Source organism: Lipophrys pholis, assembly GCF_963383615.2.
Source record: "Lipophrys pholis genome assembly, chromosome: 12".
NCBI lineage: Eukaryota > Metazoa > Chordata > Actinopteri > Blenniiformes > Blenniidae > Lipophrys > Lipophrys pholis.
This window is the reverse complement of record NC_137641.1, coordinates 23,292,628-23,313,151: the sequence shown is the minus strand read 5'-3', so window position 1 is coordinate 23,313,151 and position 20,524 is coordinate 23,292,628. Positions and strand designations below refer to the sequence as shown.

The 20,524-nt window shown below is 42.1% G+C and overlaps 1 protein-coding gene across 1 annotated transcript in view; it reads right to left on the bottom strand.

Moving 5' to 3' along the window:
- Positions 1 to 12,817: 12,817 nt before the first annotated feature.
- The window catches only part of znf618 (zinc finger protein 618), a 38,731-nt gene continuing 31,024 nt past the window's right edge, over positions 12,818 to 20,524 (bottom strand). Inside the window, exons 14-15 of the mRNA XM_080476707.1 lie at positions 18,958 to 20,057; positions 12,818 to 18,840 (exon numbers count right to left, since the gene is read on the bottom strand). Coding sequence (XP_080332833.1) covers positions 18,292 to 18,840; positions 18,958 to 20,057 — 1,649 coding nt within the window. The 3' untranslated portion in view covers positions 12,818 to 18,291. The remainder of the gene's footprint in view (positions 18,841 to 18,957; positions 20,058 to 20,524) is intronic.

Genomic DNA, 20,524 nt, shown 5'->3' with positions numbered 1-20,524 from the left:
TATGACGTTCCGGTCTTACTTTTCCATGTATGTCATCCCCCATCCGACTGAACACTCCTGTCTGTCAAACTAGTGCAAAACTAACAGTTTGTCATAGCCTCCAGACAGCTGGAAGAACGAGGAATACAGTCCAAATCTCTGGTAGCTTTATTTAGCACGGAGAATCCCGTCTCTCTGTAATCTGGTGGTATAATTCATCCGTCTGCAGTTTTGACTCACATTTTCACTGTTCAGCCGCTTCTTCGCGCAAGGTTAACCTTTATAGGGCACTCACTAAAGTGTTTGGGAATGGAGAATTTCAACACACAGGTGTTGCTAAAGACTTTAAAGCATATAACTTTTTAGAGGCAATCCTAAAAAAAAACCAAAAGAAAAACCCCACTATTAAATGTTATTTGCATGTATGAATAGAAACAGTTGATCAAAATGACATTGTCTCTCCTCAAAAAGTCTTGTTTCAACTTAATACTACTGCCCATCACAAAAACTGTTTTTAATCAGAAAAGTGATGTGTCCTGTAGTTTACTTTTTATGCTTCATTTCAGAAAATCACAAATGGTTACACTTCTCACGAAGGATAAATGGTTCATTTACACATTTATTGACGCAAGAATATCAAATTGTAACCGGAAACAGTCCAACATGAGGTGTTTTTTTAGATCTCATGCATCTGAGGCCACTTTGTGAGCGCCACAGAAATGTCTTCCTCATTATAGAACGGATAAATTGTAATGGAAAAGGAAAATAACTAAAACCCACAATTTTTTAAACATACATCTCATCAATAACACATTAATATGAAGTCATATCAACTGATACCTGGTTCAAATGATCCTACCGTTACCCGGTAAACAAAACGTTTATTAACTTTTGGAAAATGGAAACCGTCACAAACTACCTACACTACCAACTATTGGTATCTTGTTGCATGAAATACATGTTTTTTTCAAGAGCTGTCCTTAATTAGACTTAATCATACAACAACAGGTAAACTGGGATGACAAACATAAACCAGAAGTGGCCGACCACAGGGTCCAATCCAACCCGTGGGATGAGTACTAAGTGTGAACATTAGAAGAGCATTTCTTCTTATTTTAAAAGTGACTGTAGTTTCTAATTAATATTTTTTATATTTATTGAGGAATCAACTGAGCTGACACGTTAGTGATGAAACAGTGAAAGTTAGTGCCTCAATGATAAATAAGCATTAATATCAAAGTCTGGTTAAATTTGTCTGAATATGCCACAAATGGATGACTTGCTTTTCTTGCCATTCGACTGTGTTTTGCAATTATTTTAATGAAACATCTTAAGTTTATTCAGGATTTTTTTTTTTTTTTTTTTCCTCCACAATGTATTTGAGCTTTTCTGTACAGAAACAAAAGGAAAATGTCTATATTTGTCCACAAAATTGTATTAAAATGTTATCATGATTTAATTTTACTCGTTAAATCCATCTCAGGTCAAATTGGGTTGTATGTGGCCCCCGGACTAAAATGAGTTTGACATCTCTGTGGTAAACGAAATCCCGAGGAGTCGTAACTGCGTTGTAATTTCTTGACTATCTCTGGTTTTCTGCACAACTAAGACAAAAGGACATTAATCTGACGGAAAGCGCAGTTCAAATCTTGGAGGTTTTCCTCTCGCATGTTTAGATAATCGTGGAAATGTTTGCCGTCCTCCCGACGATGCCAAAAACAAACCCCCCAATTTTTTTATTTATTTTTTTCTTTCTTCTTCATTACAATTACACTCAATCATTGGCTGGCAGTGAAATGCGACTTTACCACCACCATCTGGTACGCTGTGTGGTTGAATGGCCAGATTCATTTGACAATCGTGGCTGCTGACGTACGTCATTGGGTTTTCCTGGTAAAGCTTAATTCCGACACAGATAACTTTCTCCGTGGCGTGTCCCGGGATACCTGGTAAAATTACCAGGGTGTCATCGCCGGCGTGTCCTGCTTTCACAGATGTCAGGCCGCACGAGCACCGAGTAAATGAATGGATTAGAGAATTAGAGGTGGCAGACAGTTGGTCTCTCGCTGACGAGTGGAAGTGCACTGTTCAGGTTTGTAAAAGCTTTTAAGAACTTTATCTGCCGTGATGCATTGCCCCCACTGATGAGGCCGTCCAATAAATTTTATTGAGTAAGACGTACAAGTTTATTGCAACTCCGGTGGAAGGGTGCCAAGCATGATATAGTCCGGTCAGGACAATAATTTAACATTAAATTGTCTCTTTTCATGCGAATACTCTGACACCCTTGAACTATTTTATACTCAGTACTGTTCATCTTCTTAAACATAATTGATTCGTCTGCCTTAAGAGGTCTCCCGCAGCTATAACTGCACGCTTCAGTTGGGCATTTAAGGAAATACAGACTCATACATCACATTACTCCCCACATATGTAAATGTGCATGAGCAGTGTGTTCCTCATCATCTTCACATCCTGGATTTTAGCTGCTGTTGTGAGCTGTGTGGTAAACAATAACCCATTATGGGTCCCCGATGGCAACCAAGACTTGCCCTTGGTTTAACTCTGCTGCTTGTGGGGAAGAATTATATGTGCAGGGGTGCAGAGTACGGCGCAGTCAGCACACCACCGCTTACCACCACTACTGCCCCTCCGTCTAGACTTTAGAGCACCTCCATATGGAGATGGTTAAAAAGCTCATTAGCCTGCCTACTTGAAATACAGTTGCAGTGACGCTTGTCCATAAAAACACAAAGTAGACTGGTTTCTGCAGCGGTATTAACCAGGTTGAGGCATCAAGCCCCCAGGACTGACAACAATTTGGCGCAAGCCCCCCGGTTTACCAAATGATGGCTGAAACTGAACGCTTTCCAAGAAAGGGATAAGGGAGAGAAATTATTTTCTTGGAAGATTTCTGCAACTATTTTTCGCGAGGTAGCCTGATCCATCTGGGTGAGGAAGACTGGAAAAATGTCTGGTAAGGTGAATGGGATATGGCCCATTGGAAGAAAAATGGCTTGGTCTTATTGAAAACATTTAGGGTGACCAATAGACTCGCTTTCAGGCAAAGCGGGGGTAAGACCAGATCTCTGCAGCACCCATTCCCCGTTTCTCACGACTGAATTCGTGGCGTGAGGTTTTACTCGTTGAACTCGCTGAACTAAAACCCAAACGCTCCTCCATTTAGCTGCAATAAATAGAGTGTAGACCGTGTGGGCACGCACGGCGCTCGGAGAGCTGCAGATTAAAGCACATTACAGTAAGTCCTTTCAACACCTGTGCAGTCAGGCAGAGGTCGTCCCGGGCCTGATTTAGGATAATTGGGAAACCCGATACTGTGAGAAAATTGTAACTAATAGTCCAAATGGCAAAGTTGTTTTTCATGATTATGCTTAAAACCTCTGGGGTTTTTCTTGTTTTATTTCATTTAAAAAAAAAAAACTATAAATTAGACATACAACACCAACCAATACCTCATCCCACCTTAATTACATTTGGTATTAATGTAACATAACTCATCTGATTTTTTTAAAAGTAGCTACACTCGATATATGTTTCTTCTTATTTATGGGATCGGATCACATTTAAGAATCTTTATTTAACTTTTAAAGTCCACAACTTTACTGTTGATCTTGGAACATGAAAATTACTCCAGGAAACAAGCACCGGTGGACATTTTGTACCTATCCAGTAGCAATCAACAAATTTAGAATGCAAAATGCAGATTTAGTGGAGCTGCTGAAGTTTAACAAGAGCGACGAATAAATATGTGTCGCGTGCATGAAGCCAGACAAACACTGGGTGTTTGTTCAGTGGTTTCACAGCTTCAAATATTGCAATATGGTCACACACACAAAAAAAAAATACTGAGCTTCAACAAACAAACAAAAGAAACTTTACAACCATTAAGGAGATAAAATAAAATTTACACTTCATGTTACTTTAATTGCACACGAAAGCAGTTGCAGAGCTGCTGTCTCAGTATCCTGCTCACAAGCCAACGCTTAAGTAGCCAAAGCTTTGCTGCTTTAGAACATATTGACTTTCCTAGGAATGCCTTATTGACCACAAACAAACTCCAGACAGCAACATGAAAGACAGTAAGTCGCATTTGCATTAGCTGAGCAGCCACACAACTGCGATGTATATTACGATCCTCAAGTAAGAATGAGCTTACCTCTAGAGGAATTGTCTGTAGTGGTCTGGCCGGCTGGTCGTCCATTCCAGTCATTGTCTTGTCGATTGTTCTTGTTGACAAGCTGAGAGATTCTGAGTTTATTTCCAGAACTGTTAACATCCCCCCCCAAAAATCTATCATCTTATAATTAAAGTAACTTTAAATGAACTTAATGAGTGAATTAGTCATTAGACTGAGCCACACAGTGCTGAGCTGATGTGTCACAGCAACACAATAATAGTCAATGTGCACATAAATATCATTGTAAATCAGTTATCTCAGAAGTGATTCTGCTCTTTATATATTCAATGTTGTTTGGGTTTTTTTATGCTTCACATGTCACTATGATCACAACTAAATGAATGGCATGAAAAAAAAAAAAAATTGTGCACAAGCACTTTTCAACAAAGTCAACACTTCCTTTTGTGCATTCCTCAAAGCCTCACACCTATCACACTTTATCAATACAACCAAGCCCCGTTACTCACTCCCTTTGAGGTTGTGTGTTTCATTGGCAGGGCAATATTTACAATGAGTTGAACATAAAAGCAAAAACTATGTGCCGATTTCCATGTCGTGACGCCAGTGCTTGTGCTGTATGCTCACCCTCAACTGTAGGACCGTCTTTTCAATAGATTGTACATGTCTGACGGAGGTGTGCTTAAACATCTAGCATACATAAATATATGTGGTGTTCATAACTAGCTGCTTGTTCACATGAATGCGATTGTTTTAAATAAGATATATTGATCTCCTTTGTCTGTTCATGGGCTCACACACACACGAAGTGTCAACACAATGTGTGTAAAAGCTAAAGTGAGATATCTCAGAGAGGATGTGTGGCCCAGGGTGAACTATAACCAAGAGGAAAAATGGTAGGAATGTGTAGAATGCAGTTGGTAAACAGCACTAATAAAATGCTCTGGACTTTGTGTAGACCATGCATATATACCTTGTGCCCTTTACGTGTGTTGTAAGCAATCAAAGTGTTTTGTGGACCAACGTCAACGACGCTGCAGTTTACTAAACACCCCGACGCTGGGAAAGGAAACATAATGCGTTCAGCACAATGTGTTTAGGACAATGCTAAAGTCGGTAAGCAGAAAAACACATGCTGCAGCATAAGTCAACAATGCATAATGCTACATCGAGATGAGCAAACAATAGGCACGTGCTGATTTGCAGTCAACAATGCAACGCCGCACCTTAATGTGTCTGGGCCAAACAATGCAAAAGCCGATTATGCAAATTGGGGTTATCGAGGGCACTGCAATGTAACAATGGCACCAAGTTGATTGGGCTATGTGTGCAAATACTACCCATCCCCTTGGGTTTCTTTTTTTCCCCCCACAGATGCCCTTCCCAAACCCCCTAGCCTACGGTCTCTTTTCTGAGGCCTCATTATAGAGGCTGCTGTCAATCGGAAGGTCAAGGGTCATGGCAGAGGATCAGATTGATCAATACCCCCCAGCCTGATCAATCAACTTGTCTTTTTGCGTCCGCCAATGGGCTACCGGCTTCCATCAAAACAAAGGAGCGAGAGGAAAACGAACGCCAGAAAGAATTAGGAGGAGAAAGAAAAAGGGAGAATGTAAACAAGCATGCCTCGCTGAGCAGGTTCCAGAAGCTGCTTTTTTCCCTCACTTTAGAATGACATTGTGGAGGACTAGGACATCGATGAGTGGCGTGCGTCATCGCGATGCACCTGTAATGCCCTTGGGTCCCTCTGTGTTTGCTCCAGATTTTAAACACTTTGTGAGAGATTTGGATCTCCGGCTTCATATCACACGTGCACCGCCCATCGTCTGTAACGACAGGAGCAATTTTAACAAGGTTGCTATTTGCAGAAGAACATGCTCGTTTTAAATTATGTCGATCGAAAAAGCTTTTTTTTTTTAATTGACTCTTTTTTTTTTAAAGTCAAATAACTAAGACCATTTTACTTTATAATTACAAAAGCGGACTTTCATTTAATTCTAAATCACCTCACTTCAAATGTCCACATTACAAGACACAAGCAGCCTTTTAGCATTTGCAGAGTTAAGAAAATTGAAATGATCCTTTAGCTTTGATTATCAAACAGGCTTAATAAATGGGTCATTTTTCAGTATCCTCTCAAATTAAAATTGGCCAGTGTGTATTTTCATTTGAGTGTCTGCTTCTGTGCCAAGGAATTATGATCCCTAAGGAATAATTCCAGTCACCAAGTAGTTACAAATCATGGAAATGAGAAGATGGAATATAAAAGAGAAAGGCTCTCAATGCTAAATCATTAAAAAAAAGAACTTTCTTTACCTCGGCTCCGGAGCCACGCTTCACATGACATTAGTTGGCGGAAGGCCAGGCGTGAAGGGTGAGCGGAGCCGGACCATTTCTGTGGTGAAAGATAATTCTATGAGAACTCAGGGCAGCATCCTAACAACACAGTCATGACACGCAGCCATAAAACTGATTTAAAAGCTTTCTAATACAATCCGAATGCTCTAAAATCAGACAGCACAATAAACCTAAGTGGTGATACTTTGACTGCCGGGAGGAGGGAGTCATTCACAAAACTCACTGTAACAACAAAACTGTCTCTTCGCTCCCGTTTCTTAAAAAAAAAAAAGAAAACGAAAACTACAGAAGAGGGAAATCTGCATTCTTAGGTTAAAAACTAACCATCCAAAAACTGCCAAACAGGAAAAAAAATTTAAATATATTTTATATTTTTGCCAGATTGACTCGAACTTCAAGAGTTCAAAGATGGAAAAAAAAGTGGCACATACATTTTCTAGGCAAATGACTGCAGTATATGTTGTACATAGTATATATTTTTCTAAAGAAACAATTGGCAGTCATAGAATACATGATTAAATAATCAGGCTTAAAAAAGAGCAAATACTATTTTTACCAAGTACTGTGCACATTAAAGTAGCATGTTGTCTCACATATAAAACACTTATAGCTCAAATAAGACAAAAGCTAATTCCACAAAGACGTGTACCAAATCATTTTTCAGAAATCTGTCATGTAGCGTGTCCAATTTAGTGTTTTTCAGAGAGCAATTGAGATTTATTTGTCAGTTTTATGCCATTTTAAACACATTTATAGTATAAAATGGCATTTAAAGGTGTTTATCAGTCATTACTTATCCTTCATTCATCTCTATGAGTACCTAATGTCAGGTTACATACCAACGGAAAGAATGAAATAGTGAGCTCCTTTAGGCTCAAATGTTGAAAGTATTAAAGGTACAGCTTAAGATTTTTGGAAGCGCCGTTCTTGGCTTTCTGACTGAGAATTAAATGTACAGACTGAAGCTAAATACATGAACAGGGCTGGGCCAACAGCTCTCTCTTGTTCCAGACTTGTTTGGGGGCCAAAAGTCAATCTTTCTTCTCCACTTCTCACATAACTGTTCCATCCATCCATCCATCCATCCATCCATCCACCCACCCATCCACACATCCATCCATCCATCCATCCATCCACCTACCCATCCATACATCCATACACCCATCCACCCACACATCCATACATCCATTCACCCACACATCCATCCATCCATCCATCCACCCACACGTCCATACATCCATCCACCTACCCATCCATACATCCATTCACCCACACATCCATACATCCATCCATCCATCCACCCACCCACCCACCCACCCATCCATACATCCATATATCCATCCATCCATCCATCTGCCCACACATCCATCCATACTTAGAAACACTTAAAATGTATGTTTTAGGATTCTGGGAGAAAACCTAAGTACCCAGAGAAAACCCGTCCACACATGGTGAGAACATGCAAACTCCACTGATCCCAACCTAACCGGAACCGTGGATATTCTCACTCTGAGGCACGAGAGATAAACATTATATCGCATTAAAAGTAAGCAAATGTTACTTTTAAAAAGATTCAATACGATTGTCAACATAATCACCTTCTGCTTGTTAATAGATTTTGAATCATTTTGGTTCGTACTGAGCTAAATATATCATATTGAACCTTCCCAATGCAAATGGGCAGGGGTGTAGAAGTCTAAACACAAACAGAGAACTTTCTTAAAGTTGAGAAACAATTTGTTGATCCACTTCAGAAAGTCTTGACTTTTTTTTTATTAGATTTGCAAATATCTCAAAAGAAAAAGTTCTCGATAGGCATTAAAACATATTGTACATCCATACAGATATGAAAGAGTACTGCTTTCATGCTCGTCATCAAAAATCCGGTCTGATCAAGCGAAGCACAGACAAAAGCAGGGAGAAAACGGATGAAGTGGAAAGTGAGGTCGTGAACTTGATTTATATCCGCTGTGTTGTAAAAGTACATGATACGTGTTTTAGCTTTGCGAGCTGTCAACACAGCCCCGGGTACTGAGTGTAACAACTCATTTGCAAGGGGAAGAAGTTTCAAAGGTGCAGCAGAAGGTGAAGAGATTGAGCAGCCGAAGACTGTACAGACACAATAGAGAAACTATAAAACAGCAGTGCGAAGGATAAAAAAAAGAAAAGAAAGAAAAGAAAGAAAAAGAGTTTTTATAATGAGCCAAGATGGAGGAGTCGATTATTTTCAACTCTTGACATTTCGTAGGAATTTCCCGGCCAAATAGCACAATTTTATTGGTGTGTGCAGTGTTACTTGTCAAACTGGAGGTTTTTTTGGGTGCAAATTAACTGCGGCGTAGAAAAAAAAACAATATGTAAGTGAAACAAATCCTTAACAAAAGACAGAGTCATGTCAGAGGCACGACCACTGATATACTCCGGCAGTAACGGTGGTTGTAAAGTCTGGTGTCAGCACTCCCGAACATAGCAATTTACCAAAAAGGCAATGACGTCTTTTCACAAAACAAATCGGACCCTTTTTTGTTGAAGTCTGAAACACATAAGAGCTTCACCGTGAGGAATGTAAAAAAAAATAAAAAATCCAGGTTAGATAATTGCCCTGCTCTCGTCGTGCGGTCTTCAGCTGTCCGAAACTGCATGGAGAGGCTGGATGTGCTCCCCAGATCATGACAATGATTAATAAATAATAATGGTGAGATCAGGGGGACATCAGTGAAGCGCTATTTATATCCACAGTACAAATTTAACCTTGACCTCCTTTTTACACAGTGACCACGCTTGGCTTTCTCAAAGCCAAAGGGTCAGGCTTCGCATTTTCACACGCGTGCATCCTCTACAAACTTATGAGCAGTGAAGTTGCCCACTGCATGAAAGAATATGAGAAGTACAAAAAAAAAACACCTGCATGCACCTCATGTGCATCCGTCCATTCATCTTCATTACGGCTTCATGTGACTGTGGGTCACCGGGAGCCGATTACAGCTGAATATGTGCAGTCTGGAGAGAAAACGCATAGAGGTAGTTACATCGCAAGCACAGGCAATTTATACCCCGCAGGTAGACTCAAACACATGTGTGTGGAGGAGACCGGAGAACCTGCAGAGAAACCCCATGCATGCACGGGGAGAACGTGCAGAATGCAGTCAATACAATCCCAACTCAGACTTAAACGAGGGATCACCCTTTCCCAGCCCTTCTGTAAGCCCACTGTGTTGTAAAAGGCCCTCCTTGAGGAAACACTGCTCTTCTTTACCCCAAAGACAGGTTTTCTTTTTTTTTTTTGTATGTTTGGGGACTTTGGGACGGTGTCCCCTGTTGCAGAATTAAATTGAACCCTTCTCTGATAAGAGTGTCACTTTCCCCCACACCGGTACACAAGTTTCCACGGTGCCGTATTAGTGAAGGTACTTGTGCATCACACTGAATGTTGGAGTGCTTCCAAGCAGAACGACTTCAAGAAGCTGCGAGGGAGCTGTCCTGTGCGACTGTGGGGAGTCTCTGCCGCGCGTCAGCGTACGATGTGCGTGCGTGCGTCCATATGAGAGTTTGCGCAGGTGTGCAGAGGGGAGGCGGCGGTAGGCAGGCGCCGGGTGCCTGTGAGGTCAGGGGCTAGGTGGAGTGTTAGCGGGAACGACACCTGACAGCGACTGGGTGGATGTGCCCTGGCAGTTCTGTACATTCATGTCACTACTGATAAAAGTCAGGCACCTGCTGAGCAGGAGAAACTCCGGCACTGGTGCCGCCGGGTCCTCCATGCAGGACAAGGAGAGGAGGATGAGAACACTTCCTTCCGCCTGTCCTTCCCTGTCTCTCCGACGCTCAGTGAGCAGACAAGTGGCGACAGCTGTGATGGCCACTGGTTGGGCAGGGGTGAAGGTGCCAACCTTGTCAATGCCAGAGGTGGGAGCAGAGCCGCATGGCACCACCTGATTTGGGGATGGAAAAATGAAACCTGGATGCCTCTCTTTGGGTTGCGTCGCAGCCAAGGGCAAGAGGAAACCTACAGAACTTTCTCTGTTACTGTAAATGCAGCTGGACGGCTACATGTGTCCACTGAGTGAAGCAAAGTGCTCTGCTTCAAGAGCTGAAAAGTAATCATAAACAGTAAAAAAAAACAAAAAAAAAAAAGAGAGCGAGAGAAAGCAAGGCAGCTGGTGAACATTAAGCCAGGTTAAAAGGTTAACGGTTTTCAAGTAGTCAGGGAATTATTATTTTTTTTCCAGGTATGATTACTCTCACTGTCAAAAACCCACCAGATGGAAAAAGTCCAAATTACTCATATTTAGGAATATTAAAAAAAATAAAATAAAAAAATCACATCTGAAGTCTGGCGGTCTGTGTCATGCATGCAACCCGCTCCATGCTGAACCGCTCCAGGTCATCCCTTTGGAGAATATTTGCTGTGAGAGAGCAGAAAGTGTGAAACTCAAAAGGAGCTCATTAGCAGAGACATTGCCTTTCAAGACATTAATGAAGTCTTTCTATGCACTTCAAACCGTACACACGTGTATAAACTTCAGTTGAAACACAATACATTTATGTACAGACTAGCATTTTTTTACTTACCTTAAATTGTATATTCACTTGTATATTTCACTTGTATTTTGCACAGTTTTAATGTATAGGTTTATATTTCTATTGCTTAAGTTTTTTTTTTTTTATTATGTGGCACTCAATGTGGGCAGCAAAGTAAGAATTTCCTTGTACAGGGAAACTGGACACATGGCAATAAACACGTTGAATCTTAAATCTTGAATCAGTTTCCATTGATTAAGTGGCATTTGTTGTTTCTTTTTTTTCCATAAATGAAACTTTATGTGATCAATTTCAGTGATAAAATGCAAGATTCAGATTTTAGGGTTTCTTTCCTCAATGCATGACCATTGCTGCAACATTATTCTGAACACTTGTCTTGCTCAGGTAATGCCTTCAGCTCATAAATAGCCACATACTGCCACCTAGTGTACGCATACGGATTCACAGAGGGATCCCCCCCCCCTTCTTGCAGTAAATATACTGATACTTTTATCAATCTATCCATCTTCTATCCCTCTTCATCCAGACGAAGAGCAGTCCAGCACAGGAGAAACACACACACACACACACACACACACACACACACACACACACACACACACACACACACACACACACACACACTCAAATTCAGAGTCGCCAATTAACCTCAAATGCATGACAAACATGCAAGCGCCAAATAAAAACCTCCAAACTTAGTGTGTGATTACTGGGCCAACAGGGCTAACCACTACTCCACAGCACAGCTTATCTGATATATTTATGGTTCAAAAGTGGCAGCAGTGAGAAACAGCTCACTTCGTCTGCACATGTTTGCAGACTGCAAAGCCCCTCCACACACCGACGCCTTGCTTTCCTCGAGGAAAGGGCTGACCTGCAGCTTCTCGGTAACCCAGAACAAAACGGAAGCAATTGTCCAATGGGTGGGTTGTTTTCCCAACATTTTTCTTCCTCTAAATGACTGAAAATGAGGGGCCAGCTCCTGAGCACGGGGTGCCGTAAGCAAAAACAAACTTTGCAAGTCAGTGTAGTAATAGCTGGTGGAAAAAACGTCACCTTCAAGAGTGGGGGGTGTGTGTGTGGAGGAAGGGAGGCTAAGGTTGTGTGTGTGTGTGTGTGTGTGTGTGTGTGTGTGTGTGTGTGTGTGTGTGTGTGTGTGTGTGTGTGTGTGTGTGTGTGTGTGTGTGTGTGTGTGTGTGTGTGTGTGTGTGTGTGTGTGTGTGTGTGTGGGTGAGGGGGCTGATGGGGCAGCAGAGGAAGAGCAAGGCGGGGGGACTTGGATTCATGTGCTGCAAATTAGGGTTTGGTATGGGCAGCGCCTCACGTTGGGAGCAACGGAGGAGACAAGAGCGCGGGTGTTTCTGCATGGCTGCAGACTGTTGCACCTTGGGGGCCGCCTGACCCGGGTGCGAGAGGAGGAAGCAAGAGAGCAGGCTGTGACGAACACTTGCCACTCCCCCCCCCCATTTCTGTCTCTCTCCCTCGCTCTTTTGCCCTCTCCGTAGCCCCCTGGGGAACCCTCGCACGCACTTCTAAGCAGCCTCTGTATATTCACTCCCCAAGCAAATCTTCAGTCGCTCTTTTCTTATATAAGGCCTGTCGGAGCCCCCCCCCCCGTGCTCTCCCCCCTTCAGCCACTATGAAAAGCTGTGCTTCATTTCTCTCTGGGTGGGAGTCCTCATTCATACAGAAAATAAGCAGCGAGCTCCATTTTACAGGAACATAGCCAAGTATCTTCTGGAGTGTTTGTGAGCGATAAACACAGAAACAGGTTTTTTTCCAAACATTTTTATTTGAACCCCACTTTTATCTGGAATGCAGGACAGTGGTAACGTAAAGCAGCTTTAATTAGATTTCAGTGAAACATATAAAAACATGCTTCCAGGGGGGGTGGGGGGGACTTTAAGGAGTAAAATTCTTTCCAGGCCATCCCACTCTCTCACCGCGCACACTGACTTCCTGTCACTCAGGGAGTATTCACTTCAAAATACTACTATGGCTCTTAAAAGCTCTGAATGGCTCAGAACCAAAATACTTTTCTGCTCTTCTATTATGTTAAAAACCTTGCGGACCTCTTGGGTCGTCCAGATTAGAATGTCTTCCTCTAATGTTATGCACCAAATTATATCTGGAGCAGGTTTACACAAAGCTGTAGGTTTCTGTAAAACAGAGGCGTCCAGATGTTTTTCCACTAAAGGCCACATATAAAAATGTCTATAAGGGACAGGGCCACTCCAAAGGTGTCTCTGAATATTTGGGGTGGCTGCAGTTGGCACATGGTCGAAGGCATCGCATCTGGGTGGGCAATTCCCCAGGAACCCAAGTGGCGAGGCGTCGATCCACATAAACCACTGTGGATAGACGAGACCATCCCAGAGTCTGCCTGTATTTGGTCCGTCGTCGCTACAATGACAACTTGAAGATCTAATATTATTAATAATATTAGATGAATGTTTGTATTTTGCTTTAATGCTTTTCTTACTTTGTTCACTTTTTCTTTTGTTATCGTATCTACCTTTCCATGTTTGCTAATGCTAAAGATTCATTTCCCTACTTTCTAAAAGCGATACACATTAACACGCAGGCAGAAAGCATCATCAGGGCATAAACACCACATTTTGACACAGATTCGGAGTTTATTCACACATAACATACTACAGTGGGTAATGTATTCAAGAAACATTGAACAGCGCCGTCATATATGACACAACGAAACCAAAAAAGAGAGAGAGAGAGACACTGAACCCTTTCTTCGCCATTATATAAAAATAGTGTTGCTACAAAAGTATAAATTAGGTTTACTAATAAGAACTCAGATCTGAATCTACACAGGAATCTGCTGCCAAAGTGCGGTAAAAAGACAAAATGAATAAAATCCAACCTATTTTTTTTTTCTCTTTTTTCTTTTGCATTTTAGCAGAGTATAAAAAGGAAGAAATGCCTGTAAAATAGGATGAAAGCAACACTAGTTTCTTAACCTGAATTGATAATACAGACTATAACCCATAGCTGAACAGAACAGGTCTCCATGTTAGCATTCTTATACCACATTTTACAACTGAACGTTTATTATCTGAATAAGTTAAAATCCTGAAACAAAATAAAACTTACAGCTGATTTCAGTTCTCTAGTAACAGTATCTAAGTTGAGTTTTTTTGTTTTTTTCTAACTATCATATCAAAACCTTTTTGAAATGCTACTGTAGAAAAAAGAGGTATAATGTTATTGGTGCTCCCTACTTTTATCTCTGAAATGAAGGTGCCCCCTTGTGGCATAAAAACAGCAGTTCTCTTGTATTTACATAATACAGCCTCTGAAAACGGGTGACGTCAACCCACAAACACCAACCCATGATCAGCAGAGCTAATCCCACCGTGAAAAGTTCAAATACAGTCCGAGGTCGCCCGTTCTGACCTTAACTGTGTTTCTTAAAGTCGCATCAACCCAGAGCCATTCTGATTTATTTCCGTCTGATGAGAAACACTGGCTTATAACATTATATATCAGTATTCTTATTAAAAGCATGCATATCTTAGATATAGTTTTCATTTTTATCAACAAAAAAAAAAAAAAAAAAAAAAGTTATTTCTAACTTAAATCAAGTTGACATCAATACGTCAACGATGGCATTTGTCCCAGAGCATATCCTATTGAAAATACTTATTTAAAAACTGTAAGAAAAAAAAAAAAAAAAAAATCCCTTCATCAGTTCATTCGAGGATCACGGTTGAAATCATAAACCAATATACAGTATTTTGACGACTTCTTCAAATAAACCAAAACATCTTTGAACATCTGATCCCCCCCCCCCCCCCCCAAAATCTTTTTTTTCTTCTTTTTAAATACATTACCTTTGAAGTACTGAGGTAAAACATTGGATTGGTGCATTAAAAAAAAAAAATCAAGTTATTTTCCTTGTCTTACTAAAAAATTATTAAAGAAGAAACATAACTGATTTTTTTTTTCTTTCTTTCTATGGAGTAGGGAGAGAAGAGTATCTATGAAACAGTGAAAACAAAGCTTGGAGGTAAAGACGGCTACAGTCTATTAAAAATATAAAAACTAGTTGTGAAACTGTAATGCAGAGCTGTTGATGTTTAATCGATATACTTTTAAACGTTTATGACTTCAACTCTAACAATACTTGTGGCGATCCCTCGATCTATCCCTCCACTTTTCCAAGGTCACGTCATCCTCCTATTGGATGAAGCCGCCCGGCGCCACAGCTGGACGTGATGCTGCAGATCCGACATGGATCGTAAGCGGGTATCTTCAAAGTCGATTACCGTGAAACAAGGTGGTTGCCAACACGGTTCAACGGTTAACTTTGTTTTTTCCAAACACAGTGCCATCGGTGTTTCTTACCAGCCTCGCCAATTGGAGCGGATCAAAAGTCAATTCTGAAACTGATAATCTTTTGAACCAACAAAGTTAAGTTGGCTGACTGGGCATTCATAGGAGAGACGTTTACTATAGTTATACCTTCAGCTGCATTAAAGGCTAAAGCTGGAAAACAAAAAAAACAAAAAAACAAAAAAACCTAGTTATAAATTGAACTGATTTATCTTCATTGTTGATATGGTGATCAAAGGGTGATTTACATGGATAACTACTAGCTCGCTTTAATTGAAAAGAAACGTATAGAAGCAGTCAAACGACTGACCTGCACAGCAGCCTTTCAAGATAAGACAATAAGACGAATGCTGCTGCAACAATATCAAAAACCAAAATCAGAACAAGTTTCAGTGTCACAGTATCAGTGTTGATAAATCTCTATGCACAACAACAAAAAAAAAAAAGAAAAAAACCTGCCGTTTCTTATCTACCCATGGAGTCATTTCAGAGGTTTGTACAGTGGATACTTGAGTTTTGGTGTGTTACTGAGGAAATAACTACTGACCTGGTTCATGAGCTAAACAATGAGGATCTGTAGAAGCTTACGTGTCCAATCAAACACAGGAGTAAAAGCACTTGTCAAAACGTCCATGATGAGGAGTTCACATGCGGTCACTAGGGGACGCCGTTGCCAGCCTTCTGCCTGCGTGGCCCTTCGAGAGAGTACAGGAGTGCAAAGAAAAAAAAAACAGAATCTCAAGCTTTAGAAAAAGATGGATAAAAGAAGGCCATTGAACAGCGATATAAAGGCATGATGTTGGCTCTGACTGTCGTAGGGTTTTAAGGTGATCGCATGAAAGAGACTTAAGGCCCAAAAAACAGAGATAACAAACTAGTACTTGACTAATTAGTACCAGAGGCAACAAACAAATGTCAAAAGTGTAGCTTCCATTCATGCAAGTCATTTGAGGAGGTATCAGCTCAGGTAAATGTATACAAGATTCCATAAAAAAATAAATAACTTGACTTCATGAGTATGCGTGTGTCGACTTTAGTGAATGCACTGGCAGAATTTGTTTCCTTTTTTTTTTTTTCGTCCTGTAAAAAATAAACCTTCAGCGTTAACACACTTGTTTGTTGCAAATGGCACTAACTGCGTTTTTGGGGGTGGAACGTTTCAGCAAAAGTCACGGTTCGGCACAAACCTCGGCGCTGAGGTCACAGTTTGGTTTCTGTTCAGTACAGTGAGGAGAAAAGTGGCGGTGCCTGCTTGGATGTACTCGTTCCTGAGAAAATCCTCGTTGATTCACAAACACGAAAATCATTTCCTGTGGATGATCGGCCGCGGCGGTGTCCGCAGAACAGTCAGATTGAGGTGGAGACTATGCCCTGTGATAAAGCTTATTGCCTTAAAAAAAAAAAGAAGGAATTTCTATGTCAAAAGAGGAAGACAATGTTTATAGTAACAGAAGAATGAATGCACACCTTTCCCATGGACGTGCGTTTTCCTATTTCAGCATGAAAAACACAAGACGGGTTTTTTATAAAAACGTGCGTTAAGATCTTGTGTGCAAGCTTAAACTCTTTGCTGTTAAAATAACGTCTGTTTTCTCTGAGAGCGAGTGAGGTTAGAGAGTTAAAAACACACACGGGAAGAAAAAAAACCAAACTGGAGTTAAACTCGGAGTTGACTTTAAGTTTTCACATACCTGACTGAAGTGGTGCGCTGAGAACGACCAAGCAAAAGAGCCTGACAGTGTGAATCCTGTCTTTCTGCTGACGTACGAGTGAGACAGTACCATCGAAAATGAAAGAATGAAATATGGAATTAAAATCATTTTGAATTATTGGATTTACCAAGGCTAATTAAAACCAGCAGAAGTAATGCCTCCCTATTTCTTACTGTAACGTTTGTAAATATAATCAACTGGAAGTTTTAGTCAACCCAAGTCAATTCTATAATTTAAGCTCGTCTACAGGTTTGCACATACTAGCAGTTTGTAAAGCAGCAAAAAGACTTGAGGAGAAAATAAACCAGTGGATTTGTTTTTGTGACACTTTGTAATAAAGTGTAGCGTAGAGGAAAAAAACAAAACAAAACAAAAAAAGGTAACAGCTACTTTTTAGTGTTTCAAGCAAAACTAATACTCGGGCGTCCATGCAAATCTTCCTTAGCTACATTTTGAGGCCACTGCAGCAACCAGACAACAAGTTGCAATGATGTAGCTCCATTTTCTTCCAATTGCTCATGCTTGAATATGTTAAAAATGTACGTTTCAGTGATGCCTTTATAGCAGATCGTAACCCCAGTGCACTTACTTGCCAGAGGTGCAACGGCAGTGAAGATTCACAGCTTGATCTTCTTTTGTCATACACCCCGTGAAAATGAAAATACTTGAGTATTTTGTCGTCTTTTCGCGCTTGGACAGCTCTGATAATGTAAAAACAAGTTTTCAGAGGTCTATGACAGAAGCTTCAAGCCATGAATGCTGACTTTACCTGAAAGTGTCGCCATCCAGTGAGAATAACAGCATAATAGCCTTGTAGCGGTTTAGTTATTAGGCTGGAGTAATTCAAATCACTGGCTGTGACGAGACTGAACTTGTCCTGCTTATATGTGCATCCCAAACCGAGGGCAGCGTACCAAACATCTTTTGTGAGTTCCCGTTCCACCCCTACATTTTGTCCACAGTACTTTACAACAGTCCTTTCTCCTTACAAAATAGGTGATTAAGCCGTGTTGATTTATGGGTATGAAACCTTTACAATGTGAGCTTTTCTGTAAATATCTGTCTTGAGGAGTTTGTCAGTGTCCATACACATTTATGATTACAGTTGGTCTAAACCTACATTATATAAATAATAGTCTTGAGTCATTGGTTGGAGGTGAAGGTTTGGTTGGTTAGGGTCGGTTGAGTTTCCATCTAACCCATGTTGGAGCGGAGGAAAATTAGTTTGTTCATCTCCTCAGCAGTGACCTGCTGCTTCCGCTTCATTGCCAGGCTCTGCTCGCACACAGCCACACACTCGCTGCGAATGCCCACCGCGGGCACTGCCAGAAGCCACAGGGCCAGGCGAGCGAGCCGGGGGAACTTGTCGCCCACCGTTGAGCTCCAGTACTGGAAGAGATCGGGAGTACCCTGGAGAAGCGGCTCGGCCAGGTATTGAAAAATCTCTTGTCTAACTTGGCCCTGGTTTTCGTCGTTGCCGGACAGCGCACACGAGGCGGTGGCCGCACGCAAGGAGCCGCCGTTGCTTCCACCTCCGTCCACGCGGCTTCTTTTGGGCGTGGCCGGGCCGTCGGTGTCGCGATCCTCTCCACCCGACCCGCCACTGCCGGTCAGACCGCCGTCCCTGGTGTCGATGGCCATTTCACATGCGCGGGAAATGATGTCTTCGTGCTGATAGGCTGGTACTGAACGCAGCTTGAGCTGTGGGTCCAGGACCATAGCTACCTGGTGAGCGCGTTCAACCTGGAGTTAAGAGACACACATCACAGTCAGAATTCCTTTTCCCAGAGCACATTGGGCACATTAAACATGACATTACAACAAAGTAGTAGTGTACAGCTCTACATAAACGTTTAGTACCTTGAAGTTTTCTTTGAGGGCTTCTAGGAAATAGTGGCACAGTTTGCTGGCTGTGCCAGTTCCAGCCTCTCCAGCTTTAGAAGTGAAAAATTTCTCCAAGCGCAGGTAGACGGGCAGCACCTGCTGCAAGGTGGGCCTCCTCTGGCTGCTCAGCTCCAGAGCTGCCAGGCGCAGCGGGGCCAGCAAACACGCCAGTGTGCCGAGCAGATGCTTGTTCAGACCCTGGAGGACTGGTGCGGTGGCCTTGCTGCGACCGTAAGCTTCACAGATGTGTTCGAAGTGGGTGTGGACCTGCAGCAGAGCTTCGGCCATACGATCCCAGCACGGCGGCGTGGGGCATTGTGCAGGGCTGCTCTGCGTGCCCTCTTCGGTTGTGCTTGTGGATGTGTTGGTGAACTGCTCGTCGCGCAGAGCCAGCGAGGTGGAGGAGGCGATGTCCCTGCAAGTGGAGAGCAGCTCGGCTAACTCGTGAAGCCCTCGGGCCTGGAGGCTGCGCTTCCCCAGCACAGCTTGGACCACGGCGCCGAGCGAACACCCGGCGCATCGCAGACATATCCTCCCCCGGCCGCCGCTTCCCAGCGGCGACCCCGTGAACCCCGCCGCCCACACCCGGGGCTCCGAGACATAGACGGTGCGAATGTCTGACATGACAAACTCGGACAGCACATTCTGCACCCAGTGGTGAACCTGCTCGGGCCCTTCCCGCAGCTCCGCCTCCCGCACGCCGAGCACATAGCGTTTCAGTCTCGACCCCTCCACCTGGTAGGCCGTCAGGACGTAGCAGGCGTCCGGGCCAGATGTTTGAGCGTGGCAGGTGACGGCGATGCCGAGCGAGGCGTTGGATCCCAGAGCACACGTGACCTTGACTTTCACTTGGTTGTACATGCGGGGCAGCTGGCGCAGTGCCAAGGCACTCATGTTGCCAAGGGCATCGCGGGTGGAGTAGGCGCCATGACGGGCACCTGTATCCACCAGGGTCTGTGCCAACTTGAGGAAGTCCTTGCTGTTGAGCACATTAAGCATGCTCAGATCTGAACACATTACCCGTAATAGGCGTTCAGCCACCTGCTGTCGCTCCTTCTCAGGTAGTCCATTGTTCTCTGCTAGGACGATGAAGAGAGAGGGGAAACAGAAACATATTGTTTGCGTCAATATTTTTTATTTATTTCGTTGGTAGAAAAAAACAGGATGTCTTTTAGTTTGTTTTTTTTAAATACGAGGGCGTCGTTATTCAATCACTTCATTTTTTGGATTTTTTTTTAAACATTTTATTCTTTGTTTGCTTTATTACTGTTTAACATCAAAAAATGTTCTCCTAAGGCAATTAAAAAGTCTTTTCATACTAGTCAGATCATATGAGTATATATATATATATATATATATATATATATATATATATATCATGTAATATGTAATGTATAATCAGCATGATGGATGATTTTTCTCAAAAATGTATTTGTAGCCCACTTAAAATAAATAACTAAATGTATTTATTTATTCTTATAAGGATATATTCCAAAAACTTTGTAAGAGAAAACAAATATGATCCTGAGAAAGGACATCACCG